The sequence below is a fragment of the Strigops habroptila genome, chromosome 10, assembly GCF_004027225.2.
Source record: "Strigops habroptila isolate Jane chromosome 10, bStrHab1.2.pri, whole genome shotgun sequence".
NCBI lineage: Eukaryota > Metazoa > Chordata > Aves > Psittaciformes > Psittacidae > Strigops > Strigops habroptila.
In genome coordinates, this window is record NC_046359.1 from 18,457,666 (window position 1) to 18,477,174 (window position 19,509).

Consider the following 19,509-nt stretch of genomic DNA (forward strand, 5'->3'; position numbering starts at 1 on the left):
TGCCTTAGTGCACTCCTTGGGCAGTGGAAGACACAGCATCACCTCCTTGGGTTCTGGATCTCTGTTGTTTGTAGACATCACTGTCCCAGTCAGCAGCTGAGTCCTCAGACTCAGATGTTGCTGACATACCCCAGTCATTTGTATGCTGTAGACTTGTGGCTTCTTCTTCTCACGCAATTGGAAACAACCACCAGTTTTGCTGGTATGGTAGATGTGAACTGCAGACAAGCAGTGCTAATAAAATAAGCAGCTATAACTGAAGGGACAACTTACTTTAAGAAGGTAGTTAAACTGAGTAAAATCAAAAGCTCTGAACTCCACAGCTTCTAATATAACAGCAGGTAATTTAAAGTAAACTAGAATATTTCTGGCTGATGTGTCAGTTTGCAGTGTAGGCATATGCTAGTTGATACCTGTAACAGTTTTTACAGTTTGACACAGGATCTTTTTACAGGCTTTCGATACGTAGTCACTGATAATTTTCTTATGAACAGGAAATCTTTTCCTTCCTTTTTCAGTAAGTCAGTTATTTTAATAGGGTAACTCAGTTGAAAAATACCTGTATGCCACATGGGTGCTTCCTGAGGCAGTGTCGTTTCCACCAAAGAATCCAGTTGTCTCTCTGTTACTGAAGCCTGGCACCTTACAAACACATGATTTTTTCCCGGATATTCAGCTTCTGTCTGACACCAGTTCTCCGAAGGATGATATAGCGGTGAGAAACACTTCAAGGTTCCACATAATTTACAGAAGATTAGAAAGTAAAATGTTTACTGTGCCCTCAAAGATTTAATGTTAAGTAACAGGATAAGAACCAAATAAGTATTCCAAGTTATCGGTACACTGAAGGTCTAAAATAAATCATGTAAGAAAGTGATTGTTTCCAAGGGCTATATCTGCCTAGTAATCCATTGCACGGTTTTTACCATGATGAAGCAGCTGCTCTGAACATACACTTCACATTCCTGTAAAAAATAGTAAGTTGAGGTTCTTGTATACAGTCTTCTAGAAATTAAATGCCATTCATTACTATAACTAGACTGACCATCAGGAATAGTGGCATATAAAGATCAAGCTGGGTGTTAAAGTGATTCCATTTTTTCTTCTTATTGCTTTGGTAAAACGCCAAATTATGTTTCAGTTGTTGACCAATTTAACTTAGTCCATGAGGCTTAAGTTTTGTTTTGTATAATTTCACTAACTTTGTAATAGATCTAGATGATGTTTAAGGAAATATCATCGTATTTCTGTTCAGTGACTTATTCCTTTAACCTGATTACAGTATCTGCATAAGTACCTACTTCTGATTAATCTTCAGTTCTTACAGCAGTTTTTACATGCTCTAATTGCAACTGTGCTGTAGGTAGCAGGTCAGGTTGGCAGAAGGAGGCTCCTGTTCTCTGCAGCAGGGAGTCTTCCAGTACTATCACTCCCTGCTTCCTTCTGGTGCTTCTGTATGGCTCAAATACAATAGCACTAGAGTAGCATTCAATATGCAGTTGTTGCAGACACTGTCAATTTAGGCACCTTATTAAACTAACAGTTAAAACATTTCACTCTCTAGTGTCCACATTGCTCCTACTCAATTTTTTTTTTAATATTCTTTGTAGAATTTTGTACCTTCTGTGGAAATTAAGTGTTTCGCTGTTTTAAAAGTAGAAGGATGCAATCTGATAGCTACAGGAAGTGCAAACGGTGCAATAATTCTGTGGGATTTCGAATCTGCCACTGTGAGATGCCTGTAAGTATTGCTTTCAAGGAGGCATTTTGATCTTTGGTATTTCATACAAACATTTTAAATGGCATACTGGAAATGCTAAAACACCCAGCTATAAAGGGTGCTGGACAAGCAGGAGTTAAAGTAGCAAATTATGTGGGCCTCCCTCTCTCCCACTTCAAAATATTTCGTTAACTATTCCTGACATTGCAGGTAGAAGATGTGGTCAAGAGAAAGAGTCATTGGGGGAAGGGATGATCTAATTAAGAATAGTGTTTTAACATAACTTAACACTGCCACTGAGGAAACTCTATGTAAATCACTCTGTCATTGAGGCTGCTACTGAGCTGAAGAAACATCCTTATTTAGGAAGTCTCATGTTCGGGAGGGCAGCTAGAAATAATGCTACTTCAGATGATAATGGCAGATGTTCTACATTATCATATCGGTATAATTGTCAATACCTAGATGACTAGAAGTCACATTCAGCAAGGGAAAATCTGAAGTAGATTTGGAGGTTTGGAAGTTAAAAACTTTCACAGAAAGTGACAAAATATGAGCATACTGGTTTCAGATATTCTCATGTGGATTAAACTGCTACATCAGGAAAATGAAAAATTACAACATGTCTGATTAGACTGTATGGAGCAGCATGGCAGTATTTCTGTGTTGGTGGTGGAATACAAGCCTTTTACAACTATACAAAGTCAATATTTACCTATCCTACCCAATAGTTTTACAGCATCCCTCATATGTAAAATTGGCATGTTTCTGAGAAAGTGAGCCGAGTTTTTCTGTACCATGGGAAATAATGAAACTTAACTGCAGTTCACATTCTGTCTCTTCTTTTGCTTTGCCTCCTCATTTATGAGGGGGCAAATTAATGTGGATGCATGGAAGATAGGAAAGTCAATTTATAAGTAGAGTATTTTACCCAGCGTTCACATGACTGGTTTGAATGTGAGGAACAGGTACTTTTCTAACATTAACTTAGCAGTTAACTTCAACATAAGTTACTTTACTTTTCTCTTAGATACTAATTCTCAAAAAAATATTTGGCTGAATGAAATGTTCATCATTCCATCAGGTTCCTGGATTTCCTGACACAGGCACATTTTGTACCTACTCTTCACTGACATTAATCCATCATAACTGATTAACTGATTCTGAAAAACTGTGTCTAAATCTTTTAGGTGACATGCTTTCTGGGAAATGAGATGTTTGATTTTTTAGATTACAAATAAAGCTTGCAACTTTTTCTGGGAACAATATGCGACCTATCTGACACATCCTGTATGAACACCTTCATTTTCAGGTGTAAAATTAATGAAGACAGACAGGCTTCAGTTCTTCAGGCATCTGGAGTCAATGTCATGTTATTCCTTGTACATAGCGCTTTCTCTTCCAGGTAACTGTGTGCATTTTACCTACCACCAGGACAGGTGTAGTCATTTGTTGTAGTACACTAATGTAACATTTGTCCAAGACAGCTGATTTAAATTGAGATTTTCTTTGCATTTAATCAGTTCAAGTTCATACAGTTAATTAGCTTTCCTGTCCTTAAACTTTTGCAATGCTTATCAATCATAAATATTATAAATTCTTCTTTTACTGCTCCACTAAGCTATTCTTTTGTCCTCTAACTGACCTCATAAGTCTCAATTCTGTTGAAGGATTCAACAGAAATCAGCTTTTGTCAGGTATCGGTTTTCCTGTATACTATATCTTCTTTGATTCTTATCTCTGTGAGATAAATCTATGTGACAGCAGGCTTTTTCTTTATTTCAAAACTGATACAATCCTCATGCTACTAGATGCTCTGATCAAACAAAGAGGGAGGCAAGCTCATTGAAGTGTGCAGCCTCAAGTTTCATCTTAAAACAAACTAGAAGCTGGCATAGGTTGTTAGTGTTGGATGGAGAACAGAATTTTAGCCAAATATGCTCATTTTGAGAGAAAGGCATTGCACGTGTACATAACTTCAGCAGCTTGGCTTCCAGTGGATATGCAAATGCAACAGTAGCCAGAAGGACTCAATATGGTTTAAATACTTAATGCAAGTTTAAGGTCTTAAGCAATTAGGCAGCATTTTTGCTCTCCTGAACCATAAGAATGATTTATGGTCTTATGATGCTTTAAAAAACCTTCAAGTAGCTTATGCATTTACTACACACCTAAATGTACCAGTGCCACTTAACTGAACATAAAATTGCTTTTTTTACATTATAGCTTAATGATTAGTTTAGGAAATCCTAGCTAAATTAAAAATGTGGTGATTACAATTCACAAATAGAAATTTGTATAAATCAAGAAAAATTATGATTATGCTTAAACAGGAGGATCCTACAATGACTTTGAATCATATAGGCTTAGGATGTTTTGTATGTACTAGGAAAGTACCTGGATGAATTTGACTGTGATAATATACAGACACATAATGTTCAAGAATGCTAGCAAGTTTGTGAAATCAAACTTTAAAAAACTACAAAGCCATGGCCACCTGTCCAAATTTAAGTGGGCTACCCCAGCTATATACTGTCTATTTGGGTCTTACATTATCCCTGTCATTCAGATACAAAAACAGAGCAGATGATGTGAAATCGGTTAAGTTATGCAGCAAGAACCTCTCATTAGCACAGTCAGATCTTTTCTTGACTCAGAAACATAAACATTGAAGACCACATACAGTTTTTTTTCCTGAGTTTCTTCCACAGAATCCCATTTCTGAAGATTTTCTTAACAGATTGAAAATAATCAATAACTAATAGAAAAAAAAATTGCAGAACAAAGTACTGGGTAAGGTGAAAGGGGACAAGCCACTGACATGCACTGAATTTTTTTTCCTCTTCACTTCTTATGATGAATGCCAGTGTTTATTTTGATTTACTATGGATTTAATTTGCTCAAAACTCCTAACAGGAGAGGTTGGCTGTGTAATATGCAAATATTGCCTGGTTACTTGCATAAATTTCTAAAACACCACCAACCCTTAGTGTGATCAATTCAGGCACTATTTTATTATGCTTTATTACACTGGATGATGTTGTTTTCCAGACAGCAAACAGTTTCTTTCAGAATGTCAGTGATCTGCAATAATTTCTTTCACACAGGAAATATAGTTCCCTGCCCTCTACTACTGCTACTGTAAGGAGTCATACTGATGCCATTCCAGAGCACAAGAGCAGTTCTTTGAGCCTACAAGAGGTAGGTATGTTGGCTTCATGGGTTCAGTAGCGTTCAAAGCAAATTTCTGTTTTCATCTTAGTCTTGGTTTTAAAATCATGTAGCTTACTAAAATCCCTCCATAAAGAGACGCACACGACTAAATATCAAAAATTACAGGGAAATAAACTCTGTTCCCCTAAGCTGAATGAGGTGGGGAATTAAGAATACATTCTGTCGGGCAGCTGGCTCTGTGATTGATACATGGAATAGCTGACTACCAAAGTGTTTGTCAGATGCTTATCACTAGCAATGCTCATTTTCAAATGGTGAGAAACAGCAGTACTCAAGTACTGAGTACAGAAGAACTCGAAGGTAAAATAGAGAAATCGTGAAGTACTTGAATAAAATTGGAACTACATCTACATTTCAGCCACACTTGCTTGGATACAGTCTTTCAAATGACAGTATATTTGGGGTTTTTTTTTAATTTACCATCAAGCGTCTCAATCTATGTATTTTTACTAAGGGTAGCATTATGATTTTTGTGACACATTTTGTCTTTTTATGCCAGAAGAACATGCCATGTCTGCAGAGTAACAAATAGCAAGTAGGCAAAAAGAGAAAAAAACCTTCTACCTCTCAGATTCTTTCCAGCATGTTGTTTCAGCAAAGTATGGCACATTCATAGATTCCCAAGTAGACGTAGGCCTGACTGTCATCTGCAAACTAAAGTATACAATGTCTTAGAGTAACAAAATGGACAGCCATTTGCAGCTCTTAAAAAGATCCCCAAAACCCCCACATATCAAGCCTTACAGATCAATAGGTAGGATGAGATTGAAGTGGCCTGTCCTCTTCTAAGACACCTCAATATCTCAAACACTGGTGATTGCATGGTTTTTCCTGCCATATTTGACTTGGCAATTTTTGAGGCCAGAATACTGTCAGCCTTGGGGATACTCAGAAGCCTATGTAGTAAGACACAAATGAAGGACTGTCACAATTCTCATACTGAAGATGCAGGTGTGAGTAAATGTTACTGCTACTTATGCACTTTGTTCATCTTTGCTCAAGATAGTGTCAAGACTATATGCATGTTCTGAATTAAACTCTCTTAGAGATCTAGGTTACATCCACATGACTGTGATTGACTTTGCTTATCCTAAGAAATTAATGCCATTCAGCCAAATTTACCTAAATTCCAATTAATTTCATTTGTGATTTGTTCATCTGTGATTTTGATTCTCTTCAGATGAAATGTTTCTTATTTTCACTCAGCGCTGTCCCAGATTGAATGGAAATTGTGGAAATACTTGAGTCCTTCAATTAAAAAAAAATAAGTTCTTAAAGTAATTTCAAGTAGAGAACTGTTCTGTAGTTACACCGACGTTCTGTTTTCTAATTCTGTTACATCTTACTCCTTGCTTTTAGGAAAATGTAAAAAGTGATGAAATTAATACTGAAATAACAACAGGTATGGAAACGTTTTTCATTCTCTTGAATGCTGATCCATTTTGTGGTCCAGATTACCACAGAAAATGAGTTTGATGGTTTGAATGGCAAGCTGTATTTATAATAATTGGGATATCATTGGTACGTGGATGACACACCTCAAAATCTTCTGCTCCTTCCTGATTTGCAGTTATTTCCCAAAAGCCAGGCCACAACGCAGGATATTCAAGGGCTTAATTGCTGTTTTTTCTAAGTAGACATGATGCTGAAAACCTTGCAGGATTTGAGTCTGTCAACTATATACACTTGTCTGCCACATAAATATTTGAGTAATGAATTATTGAAATGGTATATCGAAAGCAATTTGATTCCTGTATGAGTGAATGACCTTACAGACAAAATCTTCAAAAGCAGATGAAATTTTAAAAGGAAAAGTCTTCCTTATGGTATATATCCTTAAAACAACAGAAACAACAGAAAGCGAAGTGCTTAAGAGTTAAAGCTGTGTAAATGGAGTTGTTAATTTGCAAGAAGCAAATCCTCTGGATTCTTCTGAATCCTTTAGCCATCCTCTGCTGGAGAGCAGACTTTCCTAAAAACAAGAAATCTGATCATCTGAAATATGGATTTAAGCTGGAATTATTTTGCAAAGAAAACATGCTCTGAAACCAGAATATCCCTAAGCCTTGTAGCTGCCCAATGAAATAGGCACTCATTCCTGCATCCACTGAATATCCATTTCACTGAGGACCTTCTTGAGACCCCCTGAGCTCCTCCAACACTAGGGAAGTCACAGCAGGAACTCAAAAAAGATTCTCTGTAACCACCACCTTGCATTTAGCTAAAGTTTTGAACTGCAGAAGTAAGTACAGAAATCTATGATTCCAGAATTGTCATTTAGTTATTAAACTTCATTTCATTGTTGAATTTACAGTAATCTCTAGAAGCCTCGTTCAGAGGCTGCAGAACTGCTTCTCAGCTGTTCTGGTGAACACTGTCTTGCGCTTCCCCTCCACTCTCACTGGTGCTTGCAGTTTCTGTAAAATCTTGCTATGCTCTAAATAAGGTTCCCTCACATCATGAAGCAATAGTTCTGGCTGGTTTAGATAAGATCATGAAGACTGTTCTAATTTCTTTTCAGTTGTCTTTTATCCATATCTGTAATGTTTTCAGAGTAATGTCATTTTGATGATGGAGTTTATTTTCAAAATTACTTTTTTTCTAGTGTTATGTAATTTCTGAGCATTCAAAAGCAGTTCTAAAAATTGTTGAGAAAATGTATGATCATTTGTGTTCCAAAGCAGAAGACACAACTAGTTGCAAGAGTATCCAGTACGTAGAGTTACCCAAAGCTGAAGCAGGACACTCACCGATACTGGCTTCTGCTCATGAAAATGGCTGTATTTGCCTATGGAGTATTCAGGTAGCTATCTGAATGTCTTTGGGATGGGACTGGACTATTGAGAAGGTAATTCTACTAATCTTCGAAAACATGCTTTTTAACTAGCAATTGCAGCAGCATCTAGATATTTTATTGAATTTTTTGGTTAACAGTTTCTTCCACAAATACAAATTAGTCCTGCTTTAATAACTGTAGCAGGAATAATGGCAAGAGGAAAATGAAGAAACATGACTTGAAATAATTATAACAAAAACTGACTGTAAAGTTATGTCAAAGTCTGAAAGTTGAGTTTTCACCCAAAACATCTATATTCTAAGAAAGGATAATAGGCAAGGCAGAATGTCCTACTGACAGAAGATGAGAAATATTTCTGGAACTTTGCACAAGCCAGCTAGAACTAGTAAGGTTACAAATCAGGAGAGAATAGTACCTAACACATAGTGTCTACAGCTGTAATCAGCTTTTAAAGCCAGTCACACACCAGAATGTCAATGGCTTGGTTGTCTTATCACTTCAGATTCCAGAAAATATGTGATCACACATGTTACTCTAAACAAGATACACAAAGTAAATACAGTAAGGAGGGGGAGTACCATGGTACAATCACTGAAGAGTGAAATAGCTTTTTCTTTTGATGTAGAACAGACAGCAATCCAGAGTACACCCCAGCTATCTTGGTCATTCAGTAGATTAGATAACTACCTTTTTAGCAGCTTTCTGAATAGAAATGAGGTGAGTAATGCTGAATAGATCAAATCAAAGGAACTCAACTTCTCATGCAGTGATTATTATTTTTTTTTGTGGATATATTTTAAAGAGAAATATGTGTGTGTTTGTTTATTTTAGGGAAACTTAGTGAAAGAACTTTTGCCATTTTCAAAACATCCTTCGGTTCCTCTGACAGCACTATGTACAGACATCTCCACTAAAATACTTTCGGCAGGCAGTAGGGGTGAGTAAACATGATAGTCATTCTGTTCAGGACAGTCTGTAGGACCACAAAATATCATGTTGTAAATGTGCCAGAAATGTGGAAATGAATGTCCAAATGCTTCCAGACTTTCTCCATCAAAGCTATAATTAAACAACTGAAAAAGGTATTTTCTAGTATGAAAGGATGGTAGATTAAAGCTTAGTGTTAGCAGCATTACCAGTAGAATTGGTTTTATAAAAGACATTTCAATTTTCTTCATTCACATGCCCTGCATAAACTTTCCATCTGAATTATTGTGTTAATATCAAGGGCAAAGATTACTCCTAAAAAAAAAGAAAAAATTTCACACCCATAGTAATAAAACTAAATAAGAAACTGCAGCTGTGGCTGTACCAAGAGGCATGATTGGGACACTGATGTGGAGTGTACAGTAATGGCTTCAGCACTATGCTGCTGTATAAGGAAAGAAAGCACTTGTGGCCTGTGCTAGCAGCTCGTTGTCAGATTTAATTTCACATGAAATCTGGCTTTCGTTTTGACAGAAAGTCATCTGCTGTCTGCTTCTCCTCCAAACCTTTAGAAACACCTTGGCAATTTTCCTCTTCTGCATCTGTCATATGAGATTTTTGACCTTTAATGTGTCACTTTTCCTCTAAAATTACTATTAGAACTGTTTCCTGCCAGCTTCCTGCTCTTATGCTGTCAGAGGTTGGATGGAGAAAGTTTTTTTCTCATTCTCTCCATTTATCGCAAAACTGAGCAGTAGCTTGACATTGATGCTGAAAATGTAGAGAAGTTTCCATTCCCCATTGATGCAAATCAGTAAATGAGTTCAGGAAGGCAGCATGCTATGAACAGGATTTTAATTAGTTGTGGAAAAGTATCCACCCTATGACCTATTCATCTGATACTCTCCCTTTGTCCTTTTGTGTTTGTGCCACTATGCATTTGCTTTTCATGCTTTCTGTACCCTTCTCTTCAACCTGCAGTGCTACTACCAATTTTTTGTTCCCATTATAGATTCTTCCTTGTTAGGGAAAGGTCAACTTCTCTGTCAGCCTCCTTGCTTGCCTGAAAATATACAGTCCTAGAAACCAGATGTGACCAGTATGAAAGTTGGAATTACACAAAAGATTTTTCTGTCTGGTAGTAGAAAGGAGAGATAAGAGGCAACTTCATGAGGAAAGAGGGAACCTAGGCAGGAAACTGAGCAGCTATGAGTCATAAGGAAAATGGTTGTTTGATTCTACCTTCACATAGTGCACTAAAACGTTGTAAAACATTAAGCTTTCATTATGTCTGCAATTAATCAACTTTGTCCGTTTTACCAGGATTGAAAAACAGTTTAATCCCCAGGAAGCTCTCATACCTAGTTTGTACAATAGAAAACTGTCTTGGCAAGATGACTTCTTTTTTACTCATGTCATTTAAAGAAAAAACTTTGCATTCTTTCCGTTTCAAACCTGTCCAGTTAATGACACTTTGCTCAAAAAGAGTATGTATATTTCCGTACATATTAGTGAATAGTCCACAGTTTTCTGCTCTGTGCTCTACAATGAGATAGTGGCATTCAACTTAAAATAACATTCACTGACCTGTAATCTCTGCTTTATTCTGCCCAGTGTTTACCAAGAGCATATGATAGTAACAAGAGAATGTGCAGCACTAATGAAATTTATTAATGTTTTGGTTTTTTTGTTTTTTAAACAGAGGGACGTATTATGCGCTGGTGCATTACCTCATTCTTAGAAGATCCACAAAACGATAAAAATGTAAGCAAGTATCTGTCGGCTTTTCTTAACTTGAACAGTATACCAAGATATGACAAACAGAGAAAAATGGATTCAGAGCACTATGGGGACTAAAAATGTTTCATGCACATAAAAGTCATGTCTTTTGCTTGAAATAATAACTTGATGTTGTGAAAAGCAAGAAAAACATAAGTAAAATGCTGTTAGCATTATTCCATTGTGTTCAAAGAGGCTACATTAAGAATTAATTTATCCATGTCCTCTGAGTGGTGTTTCTACCATATGCCATTCACAGACTGTTTCATGGAGGGATTACTTTTCCACCTTTTTTAATTTTCAGAAAGCCATGCTGACAAATCCACTAAGCTACCAATCATACAGAACTGCCTGAAATGTGCTTATGTTGCTTTTTTCCCTCAGCAAATAAAGGAGGAGGCTTGCTGGAGGGCACATGCTACTGAAGTGGTTGACTTATTTCATGAAGAGGAGAAAAATGTGGTAGTAACAGCATCTATTGATGGTTCAGTCAGGTACTGCTTCTTACGGCTATGGCAAATCAGTTGAACTGTCTCCAAAGTTCCTCTTCTTGCTGGACTTCTATATAGGCTGGAACTGAAATAAATACATTGGGTGCATTTTCTATTCTGCACCTGAAAGAACTATTTTTTTAATGTAATGCTTCCAGGTTTCTCAGGAAGTCAAACCTTTTGCAGACTATCATTTTCTTCCAGCAAGGTGACCTTGAATGCATAGTTAAGGGCCCCATCATTTTAGAAATGGCCACCTGTTCTAAACCTATTTAGCTTTCAATACTTGTTAAACTGACATGGGTCCTAAGCACTGGCTCTACCCAATGCTTATATAATTAATCCGTTGCAGTCTGAAATACTTTATAGACAGTGGTAATTCCTTCTTGGCTAACAAGTACATTTGAAGGGGTTTCTTTGGGGTATTTGGGAGAATCAATGAGGAAATTTTGTGTAGATCCTGCTTTGGTGGCAGCATCTTACTGTAGGAGCAATTCAGAATATTGCTGCTTTTACTCAGTTTCGTAATTATAAAGAAGAAATGTTTGTTTTCTGATTTTTACAACATCCTTCTGAGTTTGTTTTACTCTCAAGTTACTTACATTATGAACAGTGAACTTCAATCACATTGATTTTTTTTTTTTACGACTAGCACACTGAACTCTAGAACAGTGCTGCAGAACTTGATAATGTAGACAGGTATTTTCTCACTTTTTTCCCCACTTCTAAAAGTATCCATTTTTCCTTTCTGTCCTTTGGCACTGCTTCTACTATGCCTGTAGGCTCTGGAATGCCATGAATGGATACTATCTTGGTTACTACGGACAACCCAGGAAGTTTGAATCATCAGATATTAGTCGGTTGATTTTGCCTTGTGATGTTAATACCTTTCCTATTATAATTAAAGAAGAAAGCAAGTATATGGAAGAGGAGGAGCTTGAATATCCTCTTGTGCAGGACAGGGACAAGTAAGATCTCATACATTTACATACATGTAGGACTGTGTGAACAGTTCTGAAAATATGTGTAAAAAGCATCTTTAAACTGAAGGTCAGAAAGAATTATTATTATTTCCTTTGAATTATTTAGAAAAATCCTTTGTATAAATGTTTCTACACGGCATGGATAGATCTCTTAATTGTAATGACTAGATGACAGCCAGGATGAAGTGATGTTTGGGATTTGAATTCAGTAATAGTGATGGTTAGATAATTGTCTCATATTTTATCCTAATTAGAGTCTGTATGTTACATACACTGTTCAGGTTAGCAGCCTGTTTCCTTTCCAGTTCCACAAGCTGATATACTTCTGGGATTCCAGAAAATTTATTTTAAAATCTTAATGTAATTAGTTTCAACTCAAACCCAAATCCTTATTTAAAAATAAGCCAGATTTAATCTTTCAGTTTAAAAAATGGTCTTCTTAAATTTGCTGGGATCTTATGGATACATTCACATACCTCCAATCATAACATTCTGACACCGGCATAAATGTTGTGTGTTCAATAGCAGTGTTGGACCTCTCTCCTTCTAGATGGAGTTCTCAAGGAATTTAGGTTAGTTACAAGTCAAGCCAGAGAGCCTTGGTCTTCTAGCTTAAGTCATATTTATAGTCCTGGAGCTCCCTGGTTCATTAATTAGTGGATTGACCAAAGAAACATAAATATTGAAGCAGGAATCTTCAGAGGCAATATACATAGTACCACTAATAGCAAAGTAGTCCAAATATGGGAAAAATTACTCCCAGACTTAAAAGTCATGCCTGCTTTAGTGGTAAGGTTTCATATACCATGTCAATTCTTATGCTGCTGTCCTGGTTTCAGCTGTGATAGAGTTAATTTTCTTCCTAGTCACTGTAGAGGCTTGTGTTTTGGACTTAGTCTGAGAATAATGCTGATTAACACACCAATGTTTTGGTTGTCACTGAGTAGTGCTTACCCTGACCAAGGACTTTTCAGTCTCTCATGCTCTGCCAGTGAGGCGGGGCCCAAGAAGCCAGGAAGGAGCAGAGACAGGACACCTGACCCAAACTACCCAAAGGGGTATTCCATACCACAGCATGTCATGCCCAGTATATAAATTGGGGCGAGTTACCCAGAAGGCCCAGATCGCTGCTCTGGTTGGGCTGGGTATCAGTCAGCAGGTAGTGAGCAATTGTATTGTGCATCACTTGTGTTTATTGGAGTTCTTTCCTTTCCCCTTTTAGTTTTATTTTCTCTCCCCTTATTATTTCCCTTATCATCATTAGTAGTAGTACTAGAAGTATTATATTGTACTTTAGTTATTAAACCATTCTTATCTCAACCCGTAGGGTTTACATTCTTTTGATTCTCCTCCACATCCCACCCAGGGCGGGAGGATACAGGGGGAGTGAGCAAGCAGTTGCATGGTACTGAGTTACCAGCTGGGTTTAAACTACAACAGCTGCCTTTTAACCAAAGCAGTTTGGGACAATGGGAAATCTCTCAGGTGCCTTTCTGTTACTTCTTTTAGGTCAGTATCGTGATAACACTTCTTATTCCTTAGAATTCTTTATAGTGTGAGTAGTCCCACTGAAATCAAAACGCTAACTCATCAATATAGAGATGTGCTTGGCTGTGTTTGAAGGACTAACCTCTGTAGTCCTTTTGAATAGTCAGCAACTGATTTGAAACCTCTGGAATCAAAGATACTATAATTAAGCCAGCTAACTTTAAAGAACCTTTCCATAAATGACATGCCTCTGTCAAACTGTGACTACTTGTGGAGGACTCTTCAACTATTTCAGTAAAGTAGAACGGCTATCATACATTTAAAGCACATTAATTAAACAGACTGGCAGCAAAGCCTGCTTAACTCTGCAGAGAACTAGTGGCAGGGGCAGGGAGGGGAAGTGGACACATGCTGCACAATAGAAAGTTTCAGTCTTATTCTGCATACTCTATATGTGTTGTCACCTTAAGACTAACTTGATACCTCTGGATTAATTGTATCAAATGTGTAACAGATAGCTAGCCAACCATCATCCAAAAGGCTGCGTTACTTATGGATGCTAGGCTTTGTTCTTTATAGGATACAGAAGCTTCTCTTGGGTCGTCACTTTTCTTTATGATACTGTTACAATTGCTTATTGGATAGCTGTCAAGTCACTAAGATAATATTTTAGAATTTCAATCGACAAAACATGTTATAAATGCTAATTACAGATATCACCCAAATGTGCATATACCTGGAAAGGTACAAACCCAGCTGAATAGCATAGGTGCTTACAGTTTAAACCAGCAGCTCAGGTGATCTATTGAAAAATGCCAGCATGTAGATAGGCCCATACAAAAGAACAGTCTCCGTTTCAGTCTGTAGTTTACAATACTTTAGCTTGTGTGACCTGACTTAATTTTTCTGATTATAAATGAAATTGTTAATCTACACTCTAGATCATTTCTTCTTCAATTTGGAAACCAGATATATGAACAAAGGAAACTTTCTTTATTACAAAAGCAGCATACAGGAACTGTAATTAGAACTGACAGAACTGCTGACAGTTCTAATTAAAAAACCATTATCAGACAGCAGATTAGCACCCAGCTGTGGTAACTAGTGTTTTTTATATTAACATTGCCAGCCTTTGAAAGATGTGTTAGTGAAGCACTTTGTGACACCTATGAAAGTCCTAATATAAATTGTATTTTCAAGATATATGGAATAATTTATACTTCAAAATAATTTTATTTTGGAGCCAGCTAAGAATGTTGCATTCAAAACTGCCATTTTTATAGGAGCATCAGATTTTTTCTGTCTTGTCTGTACAGGTGGAAGTCACTGACCAGATCACCTTCAGATTTAAAAGGTCCTAAACATGTGGACCCAATTCAGGACTCAAAGTTTTTCAAATCTCTGGCTTCTCCAAAGGTAGCTAATGTATATGACAAACTTGTTTCTGTTCTGTGCAACATACAGGAAATGCAATTGTATATCTCATTTGGAAATTAGCCATAAATAATCCTACATATCCTTCTCATTCAATGGACAAGCTAGAACAAAGATGCATAAACAGAGGGATCGAAGAAACCTCTCTGGTTTTCATTCCCATTGTTTCACACTTCCAAATTCCAATTTAGAAGGTAGCACACAACGATTCACCAATGATTTGGTTTAACAGCATTAAAACCCCTAGAATTTTCACATGCTCCAACAGAAATTCTAAATATCTTAAATTTACTTGAAGGAAGTGTGAAAATACTAGAACAAGAGTGAGTCCCTGATTATACACAATAGTTCTTTTAGGGTTCCCGTGAAATCAGAAACCAGGAGAGTTCTGAGTTGTTTTAGATATCGTTATGAATACTTTCTATAACTTGAATTGAATAATGGTGGAGCTCCTCCATTTTTACCTGGCTTAGCCCTTTAAAGTCAAGGGAACAGATAAAACTTCTCTTGCAGTTGTAGCAGAAAAGGAAAAAAATACAAATCCTGTGACCACTTGCCAAAAAAGCTTCCATTAGCACCTTTCTGACCATTCTTTCTCTGACTCAGAGCTTATTGGTCAAAACCCAGTAAGGGTTATGAATGCTTTAAAAATGTCTCCTAAACTTTGTGGTACCGTGAGTCTCCTATGTAGCACAATCTGATATCCTAATGCGGCCAGCTAATGTTCAAACAGTAGTCGGTAAAAGACAGCATTACTCCATGATGCCAGCTACTTTTCTCTGTGTACCTTGGGAGAAAGAATGACAAGGTGAGCGGAAGACACCTCTCCACTGTTTGTAGAATCATAGAATCATAGAATGGTTTGAGTTGGAAAGGATCATAAGATCCTCTAGTTCCAACCCCGCTGCCATGGGCAGGGACGCCTCACACTAGACTGTGTTGCCCAAGGCTCTGTCCAGCCTGGCCTTGAACACTGACGGGGATGAAGCATTTACCACTTCTTTGGGCAACCTGTTCCAGTGCCTCACCACCCTCACAGTAAAGAACTTCTTCCTTAGATCTAATCTAAACTTCCCCTGTTTAAGTTTAAACCCATTACCACTTGTCCTACCTCTATCCTTGCCCTTTCTTGCTAGCCAGTTCTTCCTTTCTCATTTGTCCTTGCTGACTGGGACACCAAATATTCGAGATCAACTCTCATCTTGTCTAGGTGCTTGACTATGGAAGCTAGTGGATTACTTGCTGCTACACAAAGGTGGCCAAGCATGCAGTTTTGAGGCATTCCACCATTTCACCCCAAGACAGCAACAAGTCGGTGAGCTCCCTTGAGCCACAGTTGTACCAGTCACAGGTGCTGCACAATCTCCAGAGAAGCCTGTGTTTAAATCACAGGAAGACTGATGTAGCTACTTTTTTGTAGGAGGATGCACTACAAAGTATTGGCATTTGATCACTGGTCCCCTGCTCTTTGACAACTGTAGAAACAGCATTGTGTAATAAGAGAGAACAGTGTTAGTGGGAAAAATATGTTGGTGCTGGGTATAAAACATGAAATTTATTGTAGCAAGTCAGTGGTTGGGTACATTATAGGTCAAGATAGTAGAGGTAGGCTCTGCTTTGCATTTTACATAGACATTTGGAAAGATGGCTTACTGGAGGTCTCATAGCAGAAGATACATGATACATGTTAGTACTGGAGTCCCCTTCTGATTAAGCTTTTGGTGAGAAAAAAGTTTGATTTCCTATCATCTGCCATAGAGCAGAACAAACCAGTGGACTTCAGTTTGCACTTTAGACTAGGGTGTGCTATTCAGTGGCTGTGCAAATACCTAGAGTATACGATTAACTCACCATAATTCAGTTGTCCTATCTTTCTGAAATAGATAAGGCCTAGTAATTAATGCACATGAGTAATGCTTAGAATTGACAGACAGATACTGAAGAGATTCCTTTCTAAATGTTTTACAGTGTTGAAGATGTGGTATGTTTTAAACTGTTACTACTATTCTTTTATTGAGCTTATCCAAGGTGTTAATAGGTAAGAGAACTAAGCATTTAAAACTAGCTTTAACTTAGGTGATAAAAGGCATTTTGCTGTTAACTCTTGATTTTGTGTTGTTTGGGAAGCTGGGATTTTGCTGGTTATGCATTTTCTGTAGTAGAATAATGATCCCTCTTATTTAAAAAAAAAAAAAAGTTCAAGGCAGCCTTTACATGGTACAGAGAAAACCTGTGCATAAACCCTAATCTCTCTAGACAGTAGTGATATACATTTCTTCAGATAACACGAATCTTACCATGCAATTCAGTAACAGAAGTAATGTCTTCATTATAATTTGTCTTCAGCTAGTAATGCACTGACTTTGACTTCCCTTGGTCAGATCTATAAACAACCTTTGAAATGTTTTGAGCCCGGAAACAGATTGGCTGGAGCAGTATTTGGGCATCTTCCTATATATAAGGTAAGCATAAGTGTTTTCTACCTTTTGCGGTAGCATTCATAAAGCAGAAGCCATTAGCACTAGTAAATTATTACAATCACATACTCTGACATTCTATTGTTAACTATCTGCTTCTCAATTTAATTTTCTAACATGGTTTGCATTACTACCTATCCAACTCCATTCTCCATTTGGTGGAAGCTTGAGAAGCCAGTTGAAGAGAGAATGCCGCCAAGTGAGTATTCCAGACACTTGCTTCTCCTGTTCAATCTCACCTTACTAACTTTGTTCACACTCGACGTTCTTAGCCAGCCCCAAAAAATTTATTCTTATTTGCACAAAGATCTGGCTATTGTAAGTTAATACTGTTTTATGGGTACTATTGGTTTGATTTATTGCAAGCTGTCTAGCAAGGCTTCCTAGGTTGTTCCGTCTGTGGAGAAAGACCAGAATGTCCACAGTTGTTTATCCCACCTATCATAGGATGGAAAGAATCACCCCTAGCAGAGGTGGTGATCTCTTTCTATAGAGGGTGCCTAGAAAACTAGCTTGGATAAGCCTCTAACATCTAGATGGTTAGTTAGGTGGGATGAATAGGGTACTCTGCATTCAAATCTATACGACTTAATGCTTCTGCATGCAGCATTACAGAGTATCTTGGAAAACAGAAAACTTGGGAGCACAATGTTCAAACAGTTGGCATATATGCTATTCTTCTGACCATTAATGTGCCTTGGAAATCTGTGTTTCATTTTCTTCCAGAAGAAGAAAATAAAATACAGGGGGTCTTGTGCCTTGGCAAATTAGGGGTAACTACACTGAAACCAATGACACTGCAACGGATTTACAATGAAATGAGATCAGACTTTTTCTGTGAGCTACATGCACAATAAATATTTTCTTTTGTCTGTGCTGTTACAAAACACTATCAAATTGGCCTGTTCACCTGAATATATTATTTAGTTCTTGAAATTTTGCAATTTATTTTTCAAGGTCTTCAGAAGAGAAAAGCTGAGACATCAAGTGCCACTGGATAGGCAATGCAGACAGGTGGAGAACAAGGTCAAGACAAATAAACATAGTGTCCATCTTCAGGACAAGTGGATTAGCAGGTTTCTTATTTCATTGTTTCTCTGTTTCTTTTTAATTTTTAATTGTATTTAAATCCATTTCATGATTGAGTAGAACATCTAGAAATCAAACCTTTACTTCTATTCCAGTCTTTCATGCAGATAAAAAATTCTAATAGAGATAGTGAATGTTTATAACAAGATACTCACAGAAAAGCCCATCTCACTCCATTTTTCAATGGTTAAGAAGAAAAATAACCTTACTGTGATTAACTGCTTAAAGACTCAGAGCCATAGATCTGCAAAAATTCTGCTTTTGCTAGCCATATAGATTCCTCTGAAGAACAAGAAATGTTATTCCAGAGGTACTGCTCTAACTTTTCTCTCATGTTTCAGGAACTTTGGTGTTCTTAGATAGGCAAAGAGATGATGGGATGTTCCACAGGTAGCACAGATATGCCACAGTATCCTAGTCAAATGTCTTCTTCCAGAAACATTTAGATTTCCTTGTTAATCATGTGGAGATAAGACAGAAAGAAGATTGAGAACTAGGTCCAAATAATGAGAAACAGCCCTATTTAAAGATACCTGGATTTAGGTTACAGCATGATAGAACACACTGTCTTTAACTCTGCACTATTTTCAGCTGAGGTTACTTTACATTAATTAAGCTTAAATACAAAACCAGAAAAGGCACAAACTAAGGAAAGCTCCTTGCAATTGTTTTGTTAATGCTATGCAGACAAGTCTTTGGAATTATCATTCTAATACCTTTTAGTTAGAATATTTAGCCAATATTTTTGTTTGCTCAGAAGATGCCTTGACCAGAATTATTAACAGAATGAAATGGCCATATTACCCCCCAAAATCATTTTCAGCAGCTCAGATGATTGCTTCTGGTTTATGCTACTTCGTTTCATAAATGCAGTAACATGTCACAATAGGGAAAATCTGTTCACGTTAGATTTTTTTTTAGTTAGTTTTTCTGACTGATTTACTGCCTGTCAGTTCAGGTTTATGGGCAAAATCCTGATCCCTTGTTGCACCAATTTAAATCCTAGCTCTGCAGATTTAAAACAGTAAAAACCAATATAGGTCAACTCAATTGACCCCAATTATTTTCATGATTTTTATTATATAGTGCA

The 19,509-nt window shown here is 37.1% G+C and overlaps 2 protein-coding genes across 2 annotated transcripts in view; both read left to right on the plus strand.

Annotated features, from left to right (window-relative positions):
* Positions 1-18,402, plus strand: part of WDR64 (WD repeat domain 64) — a 66,002-nt gene extending 47,600 nt beyond the window's left edge. Inside the window, exons 15-28 of the mRNA XM_030499952.1 lie at positions 539-715; positions 1,611-1,741; positions 3,033-3,125; positions 4,828-4,921; positions 6,314-6,356; positions 7,636-7,757; positions 8,583-8,688; positions 10,381-10,442; positions 10,842-10,951; positions 11,731-11,916; positions 14,736-14,835; positions 17,235-17,315; positions 17,496-17,529; positions 18,288-18,402. Of these exons, the coding sequence (XP_030355812.1) occupies positions 539-715; positions 1,611-1,741; positions 3,033-3,125; positions 4,828-4,921; positions 6,314-6,356; positions 7,636-7,757; positions 8,583-8,688; positions 10,381-10,442; positions 10,842-10,951; positions 11,731-11,916; positions 14,736-14,835; positions 17,235-17,315; positions 17,496-17,529; positions 18,288-18,331 (1,383 nt within the window). The 3' untranslated portion in view covers positions 18,332-18,402. The remainder of the gene's footprint in view (positions 1-538; positions 716-1,610; positions 1,742-3,032; positions 3,126-4,827; positions 4,922-6,313; positions 6,357-7,635; positions 7,758-8,582; positions 8,689-10,380; positions 10,443-10,841; positions 10,952-11,730; positions 11,917-14,735; positions 14,836-17,234; positions 17,316-17,495; positions 17,530-18,287) is intronic.
* EXO1 (exonuclease 1) overlaps positions 18,351-19,509 on the plus strand; it is a 33,470-nt gene continuing 32,311 nt past the window's right edge. Inside the window, exon 1 of the mRNA XM_030499754.1 lies at positions 18,351-18,406. The gene's annotated coding sequence lies outside the window, so the exon portion shown is untranslated. The remainder of the gene's footprint in view (positions 18,407-19,509) is intronic.